The sequence below is a fragment of the Belonocnema kinseyi genome, chromosome 9, assembly GCF_010883055.1.
Source record: "Belonocnema kinseyi isolate 2016_QV_RU_SX_M_011 chromosome 9, B_treatae_v1, whole genome shotgun sequence".
In the NCBI taxonomy this organism is placed as follows: Eukaryota; Metazoa; Arthropoda; class Insecta; order Hymenoptera; family Cynipidae; genus Belonocnema; species Belonocnema kinseyi.
Window position 1 is genome coordinate 121565312 of NC_046665.1, and position 12017 is coordinate 121577328.

The window sequence follows — 12017 nt, forward strand, 5'->3', positions numbered from 1 at the left end:
ATAATATAAAGCGATTTCAAAGAATTTTAACAATTTTTTTATATTTTCTGGTTAAAAGTGGAACTACTTTGTCAAAAAAATTTATTTTTGGTTCATGATTTATCAATTTAGTCGGAAAAATTTGTTTTCTGAAAATTTAACTATTTTGTAGAAAAATATTTTTGTTTTTGGTTAAAAATTAGGTTTGCTTGTAACTAACCATTTAACTATTCTATGTTTCATTGAAAAGTGATCTTTTTAAGTTGAAAATTTTTGTATTTTATTGAATACTCGTCTTTCTTGGTGGAATATTAATCTTTTTTGTCAAAAATTTAACGATGATCAAACCTTTATTTTTGAATAGAAGATTAGTCATGATGGAAAATAAATTTCTTTTGTGCGAAGTTCATGTATTTGATTAAAAATGTCTTTATTAGAATACAATTTAGCTTTTCGGGTGAAAATTTAACTTTTTGTTAAAAAATTTTACTATTATGTTAAAACAAATTTTTAAAAATGTTTTTGTTAACTTATGTATTTTATTTTAAATGTATCTTTTTTGCAGAAAACTCATTCTTTCAGTTGAAAGTGTAACTATTTCTATTACAAGTCAGTCAACTATTCATTAATATTAATGTAATATTTTATAATCATAATATTAACATTAATATTACATATAATCGCAGTGGGCAAAAAATTGGGTGACGTCTTTACGACATCGTTACGACATATTTGCGACAATTTTACGACATCCTATATTCGTTTCGTTACGGTGTCTTAACGATATCGTAAAAACGTCGCATGATCTGACGTTGTCTTTACGATTTCTTAAAGACATCGTAACGACACGGACATAGGATGTCGTAAAATTGTCGCAAAGAGATGTCAGTCACTTTTAGAGTCATTCTTATGGGAGCAGCATGCAATCGTTTCTTCCTCTACGAGGGAATCACATGCTGCTCTCATGGTAATCAATGTTATTTTTAAACATTATAAGTTAAACTTATTTTCACCCAATTTTTATGTTTATTAAAACAACTTTAGGCCATTAACAATCTCTTTGGAAATTTAAATGTGATACCTATAATTTTTCACTTTAAAATTTAACCTCTTAAATACTTATGATTTTACATCTAACCATTACAAATATAATTAATTCTGTACAGAACTTTTACATAACAATTTAATTTGAAAATAATTTTTCTTTTTTTCTAAAATTTATTTCAATATAATCTGGATTTCAATAATCCTCTGGCGGACCGAAGGAACTGAATGGATCATCTGCAAACCCAGTGGGCAAAAAATCTGGCGACGTCTTTACGATATCGTTACGACATCTTTACGACAACTTTGCGACATACTATATCCATGTCGTTAAGGTGTCTTTACGATATCGTAAATAATTTTTATGATCTGAGGATTTCTTTACGATATCGCAAAGACAGCAAAAGGACCTGGACGTAGAATGTCGTAAGGATGTCGTAAAGATGTCGTAACGATGTCGTAAAGACGTCGCCAAACTTTGTGCCCACTGGGAAGTACCCGCAAAGACCCCATTGGGCCCCTCTTCGGTTCCTTTTTAAAAAGCTAAAAAAAACAGCAAAATCAACTTTTAAATTGTTGAAATTCGGATTCTACCTTGAAATTTGCGTTAGAAACTCATGGAGTAATCGCAATACTTTTTCTTGCAGCGTTAAAAACTTTAAAAAAATACAATACCTGTCATTTACATGGGCCAAAGACATTTTTAAACTTCGCGCGCGACATACTACTCGAGCTATTATGGATACGCTTGAAGTCACCTCCAGCAGAAGTTAATGACATTTGTTTACATTTTTAACGCTGCAAAAAAAAAGTATTGCGATTACTCCGTGAGTTTTTAATACAAAATTTAACGTAGAAGCCGAATTGCAACAGTTTAAAAGTTAATCATGCTGTTTTTTTAGTTTTTTAAAAAGGAACCGAATGCGGACCCAAAGGGGTCTTTACGGGTACTTTGTAATGGCTCCATTGAGTTCCTACGGTTCTCCAGGGTTGACTCCAAAAATAACATCATGGAATTTCATTTTTAATTCGTACGTTTGTATTGCGTCTTTTTTATTTTCACATTATTTTAAGTTCAATAAGTTTTTTTTATTTTTACAACTTTTCTAGAACGAAAATTGTTACCAACAAGTTCCCCTGATGATAAAAACAGTGAGTTTTCGCAACGTTGGGAAAATTTTTCAATAAAAACTGGACCGATAGAGTTATAAGCAACTTCTTTTGTTTAATTATAACTCGTTTTTTAATTAAATAAAACCTTTTGAATGGTGCCTTTTTAATGCAAGGAACACTTGAAAATTTTGAAATATCACATGAACAAAAATAACTCACGTAGAGTTACTAGGAGGCCTTCATCATGAACGTTACCACTGATGACAGGACAATTTTTCATTTTATTTTGTTTCACAAGGTTTTCGGGACTATCAGTCAAAAATGCTTCTTCTGATTTGGGCTCATCTGTCGGCATCCAGTTTAATGCGGGAAAATCCAAAGTTTGGAATATTAATGCAGTCAGTAATTGTGCAGCAGTCTGTTTTTTTAAACACTTGACAACATCAGCAGAACTATTTATGGGACAGCCCAATTTTTTTGCAACTTTATCTACGTGAGGTTTAAACAGACTTCTTTCCCGATAAGACCAAGCTGCTAGCACACTTCCACTTTCAATAATATATTGGTGAAATAGTCCTAAAAGAATAGGAGATACATATGAATAATAATATTTATTATTATTATTATTATTATTATTATTCAGTTGGTTAGACACTCGAACTTCACCTCAGAGGTGCGGGGTTCGATCCCTGAGCCGGTACCTCTAGAAATTTTTCAATGCACCCTTACCGAGGTTCTGGTGGTTCGGAACCCACCTTAAGCTGTAGGTCCCCCCATCGTGTACTTGACTGCAAACCAGTCCGTCAATGATGGGGTAAAAACTAGGCTTTGTACAATATGTCTGGGCAGACTGCTCTCATCAGATCACTTGATTGCATTATAAAAATGCGTCCGTGACGGATGGTATATACCGGGACAGCCCCGTGCAAAAATGATCAAATAAAAAATCCAACTCTAACCAAAAATGCCTTCGACAAATTGGGCATTATAAGCGTGTGACAACATTTCAACACAGAAATGTTTTTATAATAATAATAATAATAATAATAATGTGGAATTTAATAGTTTATATAATATAATATAATTATATATATAATAATTTGGAATTTAATAAGAATGTAGAATTTTCAATGGAGTGTTGAAAAAATATATCGAATAATTACAGCTATAGTAACAAAGTAGTTGAAATAAAATTATTTGCGAATTTAAACACACACACACTAGCGTAAGTTGTACGTCCTTATTCAACAAATCACTTAAAAATAAAAATTCAAAATCGGATATGATTTTGAGGTTTCATAATTCAGTTCTTTATTTTTATCAGTCAGTTGCAGTACTGCATTTCAAAACGAGAACTTTGAACTGCGCTTGCGTTGCGCCAGGAAGCCCTTATTGGTTACTGTTGGCGCGCTGATTTTAAATATCATAAATATTCAAATTTAATATTTATAACAAATTATGGTTGCCAATTGCCTACCCAGTGGGTACACATTTAAGCGACATCTTCACGACATCGTTGCGACATCTTTGCGACAATTTTACGACGTCGTTACCACATCGTTACGACATATTCACGGCAACTTTACGACATTTAATGTCCATGTAGTCTTGGTGTCTTGGCGATATCGTAAAGATATCGTCTGATCATGCGACTTATTTACGATATCGTGAACACACCTTAACGAGGTGGATATAGGGTGTCGTAAGGTTTTCGTAACGATGTCGTAATGATATTTAGGATCAGTCTTCGATAATTTTTATTTTCTCCTTGTACTTTTCTCTTACCTCGCCTTTCGAGGTGCAAAAAAGTAATAGCTTAAAATCTTTAAAAATCACACTTTAACGAACTGCAAAACCTTCGAAATTGTCACCACCAACTGTCTTAACAATGGCGCCTAACCTCAAACAAAGCGCAATATATTTTTTCACGATGAATTGTCCAAATCACACACTTTGCCAATTACCAACAAGAATAATTAAATAAATAGCTTTTCTTTCTAAGAAGCAAAACGATATCACGAATTTTCATTTACTTTCGTCTAAAAAAATTAATGATTTATTTAGAGTGCAACTCTTCTATTGCGCCAGGTTTGAGGCTTGCAATGGTGGGGAAATAACCCAATAGACTGCCGTGTCGGCTGAAAACGCTTTCGTTTGTCAGCGTCTGTGTGAACACCGCAAACTCCATGCAACTCCTTTTACCCCTATCCGCGGCGTCAATTCTCGGAAAGGCTATAAAAGGGAGCGCTATTGAAGGGAGCGCTTTTGACGGGTATTACTATACTTCCAAGCATATCGTCCAATATCTAATTTCCGATTAATTTCGACCGATAATATCGGAAAAATCAAATCTGTCATAATAAAAGGTACTTTTAAAGTTAATTTAAGATACATTTGTAAACATAAAAATAGATCCTATAGAGTAGAGCCCACATGCTGGCGATTTGTCCAAGAATATATCAGCAAAAAAGTAGCTAAAAATGTAATTATTTTATTTTTTATTCTAATTTTTGTTCGAACTGAAAATTTAACTATCCTATTTAAGGTCGAAAGTTCGACTTTCTGTCTTCAAAATTCAACTATTTAGTTTCTGGTAGAAAATTAAATTTTCTGTAAAAAATTCCGAAGTTCGACTGAAAATATATATTTTTTATTAATTTAAAAACAATTAAAAGCCTATGTATCTGTTTAATTAAAAATTCTTCTTTCTGGCTTGAAAATTCAGCTTTTGTTTCAAAAAATTCAACTGTTTGGTTACTGAAACGTGAAAATTAAAATTTTAAAAATTTAAATGAGATTATGATCAAATTTAAAATCCTATTTAGTTTCCAATAATCAAGTAATAAATAAAAGAGCTTGGTTCAAATAATAATTATTTATTGGAAAGCAAAAACTATTTTGAACGGGTTTAAGTGTACATACCCAGTGGGCAAATGTTTGGCGACGCCTTTATGACATCGTTACGACATCTTTACGACAACTTTACGACATCCTATGTCCATGCCATTAAGGCGTCTTTACGATATCGTAAATATGTCGTATGATCTGACGATATCTTTACGATATCTTAAAGACACTGTAACGACATGTACATTAAATGTCGAAAAGTTGTCGTAAATATGTCGTAACGATATCGTAAACACGTCGCCAAATTTTGTGCCCACTAGGTAGCAAGAAGTTTTAAAGGAAACTGCACGCGCACAGGCGTCAGCGCACGGCAGACATGACACGAACAGGGCCGTGGACAAATGAGGTATCATAGAGCCTCTTAGCTCGGGACAGTACATATTACAAGTAGCATTAAATAGGCACATAAATTATTTTCTGTATCAAGTTAATGTTCAGGATGCCTGGAAATAACACCAAGCATCTAGCGACCATATTTGGACCACCACTATAAAATATTTCTATTGCAATTTGAAAAAAGATACCAATTTTCCTAAAAAAGAAAAGAAAAACATTCTTTTTTGAGGCAGAAATAAAAGAGAGGAAATAAAAATGAGAAGCCAACCAATCAAATCAACTTCCTTATATTTTTTATTAATATTATTATCAAATAAAAAAATTGGATGAGACAAGAACAGCAACAACACTACGATTCTCTCTCAGGTGTCAGGTAGAGAGCAGCGTTTATTCGTACCTGTTCCTTCCTCCTCCAATTTTTTTGGTTTTGATGAAGGTTCTGTCTGAGTGCCAAAACGTTGTTTTTTATTTTTTACAAATGTTTCTTTTCATTGTGACTTGATAATAATAAGAATAAAAAGAAGTATGAATGTGATTCTTTGTTTTATTTTCAGTAATTCTGCACAGTTACTAAAACGCGGTTCTGATGTACTATTTTTTAAATATATTTCCTAATGTCTTTAATTGTTTTATGTTAAATTTTGTAATGATCTGGCTTACCATTAGATGCGTCTGAGATTGCATGAAAATTTATACTAGCGCCTCCCGCACTCTCTCCAAAAATCGTAACTCGATTTGGATCACCTCCAAAAAATTGAATGTTTTTTTGGACCCACTTTAGAGCAAAATTTTGATCCTTTAATCCAAAGTTTCCTGGAGCAACTGAATCCCCTGTAGAGAAAAACCCTAAAATTGCCAAACGGTAATTCATTGCAACAAGGACAATATCCTTCTCTAGAAGATACTTGGGATCAAATTGACTTGGGCCTGCACTTCCCCCAAAAAATCCTCCTCCGTGAATCCATACCATCACTGGCAATAAGACACCCTTAAAAGTATTCTTCACCTGTATATTGTTTACAGAATAAAATTGTAAGTAACAAAACTGTAAATATATGTGCGAACGATTTTTACAGTATTATTGTTTAAACATTTATTTTTATACAAAAAGCACAAAAACGTCGATTCTTTCCTTTTTCTTCCACACGGTTAGAAATTGCTGTAGAAATGTTCAGAGATGCGTAACTAAAGCTTTTTGCAGAAAGCGTTTCTAAATTTTCCTGAACTGTAACAGAAATTTCATGAACGGTAGCTATCTAAAACTCCAGTCACATATTTAAAAAATTGCTGTGACAGTTCAGGAATTTTTAGTTACTGTTACTGAAAATGTCAAGAGTTTATCATTTTTTTTCGGTTCATTACTCAAATATGAATAAATAAAATATTATTTAAATAATTAGAGGCCATTCTTGATGAAACTTTCAATGAGAAATTCAATGATGGCCTTCAATTTCACCTTCCACTTGAGTTTCAAGCGCATTTCAAGGTCATCCATTGACCTGAGAAAATACAGAGCCATCTCGTTCAGCCAAGTGAGCCTTGCTTAAGTTTTAATGACCTTTAGCAGACCTGCAAAGTCACACCTGACCTATGACATGAGTACATATTTAAATGTAAAATTCCCCACTCTTTCGAATGTCTATGTCAAAAATAGGGATTCCTATTCAGAAGCACTGAGTTGACCTTAAAATTACCTTGACGGTAAAGTTCAAGGTTAAATTTCAGGTCAGACTATTCGATTTCTCGTTGAAAGTTACTCAAAGAGTGACCTTGAACTATTTAAATAATATTTTACCACGACAGTTATTTAGGTGTTTCCAGATAGTTATCTTTTTATCCAAAAATGTCATTTCATTTGAAATCTATGAATTTTTCAATTAAATACACAAATTATCAAAAAAATAGTTGAATTTTCCACCAAAAAAGATTTCAATTTTACTTTTCAGCATAAAAAATTAGTTTTGAATAAGAAAGAAATTTTCTATGAGAACAGTTGAATTTTTTACCCAAAAATATAAAATTTTAATAACAGATTTCTCATTTTTAAACAATCCTTTTGAAATTAAAACTCAAAGCATCGTAAACTGTAATTTGGTAATTGTAAATTCTCTTTGGTTAAAACTCTTTGGGCTTTAATGAAAACTTTCTCATCACGCATATTGTGCAACGCACTTGATTTATTATTAGCTATCCAGTAAAATTTATCATTTGAATACATTTTTATTATAATAATTTTTAATGTAAAATTGTATTAAAATACACGTGTTTTCATTATCTTGTTTTTATAATTGAGAAGTCGCGCATCTTATACCAAAAATGGAATTTCGTTATTAAACATTTTTTGCAACTTTTGTTGTTTTTCCATAAGTTTAATTTATTTATTTATAATGCTATTTTTACTATTTAAACTAAAAATACACATCCTAGCGTCAAGTGGTTCGAATATAAGGAAACTTGTAGAAATATGTCATGCAAAAAATTTGTGTTAAATAAAATCTTCTTGTAGTTCGTATCAATTTTCAAAATAGTACATCTTTTATTTTGAATGTATTTTTATAACACTAGCTTATAAAAAATATTTTAATTTTTTTGGTAGAACAGCTTTTATTTTTATTTGTTTTTGTCTCTTATGTAATTTTTTCAAAGAATATTTCATTTTATCTCATTTTATACAATTAAAAAAAATTTTCTCTATCTTTCTAAGAATTGTAAATAAAGAATTTCTGTATCTTTTTTAGATAAACAACTTTTCTCAATTAATTCTTGTACATGCCTTGCGTCGTCTTTCCAAAAATTAAACTTTTCTTTTTTTTCATTACTTGCATTGTTTGTATTATTTATCGCATCTTACATAGTTTGACTGTAAAATGGAAATTTCAATTTTTCATTCTTTTTTATACTGCTAAAATTTCAATTTTCGATTTTTCAAGAAAATTCGAAAAGTTGTTGGAATGACTTTGCAGGGCATTACAAAAAACATTTTTATTCACTTGCCTTTTTTTCATATCGTCCATTATTTGGCGTTAAATTTTCATTTTCGTATTTTTTTCATTTTATGTTACCTCTGGTACTTCTATTTCATAAAAAAAAATTTAATCAGAGAAATTATTTCTCTTTTTGAGTACTAAGAATAACCTCACAGAAAATTTTTGAATCTGGAAAGAAATTAATATCAAAATGTTTGAAAATGAATTTTTTTTAATTTTTCTATACATTTGATAAGAATGGGGGAGGGGGTCAGATTTTACAGAAATCTAATAAATTCTCTTATGAAAATTAAAAACATAAAAAAGTGTTTGTTTTTAAAAACAGATTTGGCAAGAATATAATTCTTTTTAAGCCTCACTGTGCCATTTTTAAAAATTTTTTTCTACGTTTATTTTTGTTTGAAAAATATAGTTTCAAATTCTTCTATCTTTTCGTAAACAATTTTATTACTGTCATCATATCCGGGATTTGATGCGTAAAGGCTTTTGAAAGCAAGAAATATTCGAAAAGTAATGTAATTTGTTATAAACAAATTTGAACACCAAACAGAAAACATAGTCGATTTTTCCTTTTTGGGTAATAGTTTCATGATAAAATAACTTGCTTTTATTGACAAGGTTACAGTTGATCATGCTCAGCTATTTTTTTGAAATTTTCTGTTTTTTTATTAAAAATTCATTTTTTTACAGAACTTTCAACTTTCTTAGATAAAAATGCAACTGTTTGTTTAAAAATTACACTATTTTGTCGAAAAGTGATACTTTCGGGTTGAAAATTCTGTTTTGTTAAAAATTGAACTATTTCCTAGAAATTTATTGTTTGTTTAACTTTTACATTTTTGTGTTGCAAAATGATGTTAAATTCTTTCTGGAAGAAAGTTATACATTTCAAAAAGTGCCGTTTTTAAAAATTAAAATTCCTCTGTTTTGGTACAAATGATATTTTCCTTGGATAAAAACTCAACTATTTTATAAAAAATTCATCCTTTTTTAATTGGAAATTTATTTTTTTTGTGGAAACTTATTTTTTCAGGAATAAATTTATATTTTGGTCTTGAAAAGTCAAATGTCATCTTTTGTGGATAAAATTCAACTATTCTTTTGAAATGTGTTTTTCAATAAAAATTCATCTGTTTTAAGGAAGATTAAATTTTTTGTTCTGAAAATAAAACTATTTAGTAGGAAATTCAACAATTTTGTTAATAAATTCATATTTTGATATTGAAAAGTCAACTGGCACCTTTTTTTGAAGAAAATTCAACAATTCATATTTTGTTGAATAAAAATTCATAAATAAACTTTTATTTTTCTTGAGTGAAAAATCTTTATTTGTATGAAATAAATTAATTAAATTGGAAAATTTTGAATTTGTAGAAATATTTCGTTGTCTTATGAGAATTTGAAAATACGACTTTAAGTGTCTTTTAGCTTAAAAAGTAATCTTTATTTATTTAAAGTAATTGTAAAAAAAATTATGTATCTGGAAAAAAGTTTTCTATGATTTCAAGAATTAAAATTATATTATTAGGCATGCCTTATAAAAGAAGAATCATTTGTTTTCTCAGAAAGTTTTAAAACATACCGAATTTTTTGTTACCACTTCTTACAAATTTTTTCAAAAACATTCGAATCTTTATAAATCATGCCTAATATTTTCAAGAAAAAAAAGATTCAACTCTACGGTTTTTAATATCTAAAAAAAGTAAATAATCTTCAAATTTATTTATTGCTATAAAAAATATTTATTTCAAAGACATTGTTTTAAAATTTTCAACCATAGAAATATTTACTTTCAAAACGGAAACATTAGAATTTTTTCCTGAATGAAATAAGCTAACATTTATTTGTATTTAAAGTTTTTTTTTTAAATGAGTACGATGCGATAGAAATAAAAAATTAAATTGCAAAAAATATTGTTTAAAGAAATGCTTTTGTGACTTTTAACAATTTATTGTTAAAAATAATGTTTGATTTTATTTTAAAAGACATCATCATTAAAGTTATTTTGTTTACTAAACTGCCAGAAAAACTGCAATTTCATAAATGTGATTCTTGACACAAAAAAAACATTAATTTCTCACCAAAGACGAAGCAAAAATTAATACTGGTGAATAAACATTCAGGTATAAGCAGTCTTCATCGCCAATAACCTTGCCATCATTTGCTACTTGAGGGCACATGTTTGCTTCTTTATTTGCGGCTCTTATTCCATTCCAAGACTTTTTTGCTTTAGGGCTACTGAAACTGAAAATAAATTATAAATATTATCAATAAATTAATTTAAAAAATCTGGAATATATTTTTGACCTTGAATGGATATGAGAATTAGTGAAAAATAATACATTTTATCAAATTTAATTATTAATAGTCCTTTACACCAGTGAGAGAAGGGAGACATAACAGAGGCACGGTGCGGTCTTGTAGACCGCACGGCTATGTGTCTATACGAATTTGTCACCTTCTGCTCAAATGAGAGAACAAATTGAAACAGAAATATAAAATTGAGACTTTGCCGTGGTCTTGCGGTCTCACAGACCACGTATAAAAAATACGTGGTGCGGTCTATGTGACCGCACGACCACACTGAGAAGATTAAAAACTGTAACTAACCGCAAAGCTCCAATTGGGGGTTCGGAGTAAGGAATTCCAATAAATGCTGAAAAATCTCTTCCCTTATTTGACTTAAAAATCGTTCCATTGAGGAGTCCTTCAGAAGTTTTTACTATAGGTTCTGCATTGAAACAAGAAATTAATACCAAATATAATAGTATGGATACACTTGTTAAATTTGTATCCATAATCTTAATAATTTCAGAGCAGCAACGAACAATAAAATAATGGAATAAATAAGAGAGTGTCTTCGTATAACGGAATTTTTAGAAGTATTGTTCTTGTCACGGTAGGAGACTGAATGACGGACGGTTTACTACATTCGATGCATACATGTTGATATAGTTCGCCGACAAGGTTTTTTTCTTTTTTTTCTATCGCCTCTATTGTACCACACATTTGAGAATTTAGGTAAATATTTTTTTCAGAAATTTTAATGAATTTGCGTTCATTGGAGATTAAAAAAGCTGAATCGTCTTTTTTAAAACTTTATTCAATTTTTTTTTATTCTTATTTAAAATTAGGTTTAAATTTGATTTTAATTATTCTTTCAATATAGTGTCACTTCAATTTAAATATTAGATTTTATCTCAGCAGAAAACAAAAGACAATAAAAAATTGATAAGGTAATGTAAAATTATATATCGTGATCAGATGTTCCACTTTTGGTACTAATAAAAAGAAAAGAAAATTCGTAACATCATTTTAAAATGAGTCTATTTTGAAGATTTAGAATTGAAGATTATTTCATTGTGTAGACGTATAACTTAAAATATTTTTTAATTATTAAATTTCCCAGTGGGCACAACATTTGGCGACGTCTTTACGACGTCGTTACGACATCTTTACGACAACGTTACGACATTCTATGTCTATGTCGTTAAGGTGTCTTTACGATATCTTAATTAAGTCGTATGATCTGACGATGTCTTTACGATATCGCAAAGACACTGAAACGACATGGACATAGGATGTCGTAAAGTTGTCGTAAAGATGCCGTCACGATGTCGTAAAGACGTCACCAAATTTTGTGCCCAATGG

General features: G+C 30.0%; 1 protein-coding gene across 1 annotated transcript in view; it reads right to left on the minus strand.

Annotated features, from left to right (window-relative positions):
- The window catches only part of LOC117180725 (esterase FE4-like), a 38263-nt gene extending 27717 nt beyond the window's left edge, over positions 1-10546 (minus strand). The window contains exons 1-3 of the mRNA XM_033373212.1: positions 10472-10546; positions 6040-6385; positions 2356-2712 (exon numbers count right to left, since the gene is read on the minus strand). Coding sequence (XP_033229103.1) covers positions 2356-2712; positions 6040-6385; positions 10472-10546 — 778 coding nt within the window. The remainder of the gene's footprint in view (positions 1-2355; positions 2713-6039; positions 6386-10471) is intronic.
- Between the last annotated feature and the right edge of the window lie 1471 nt (positions 10547-12017).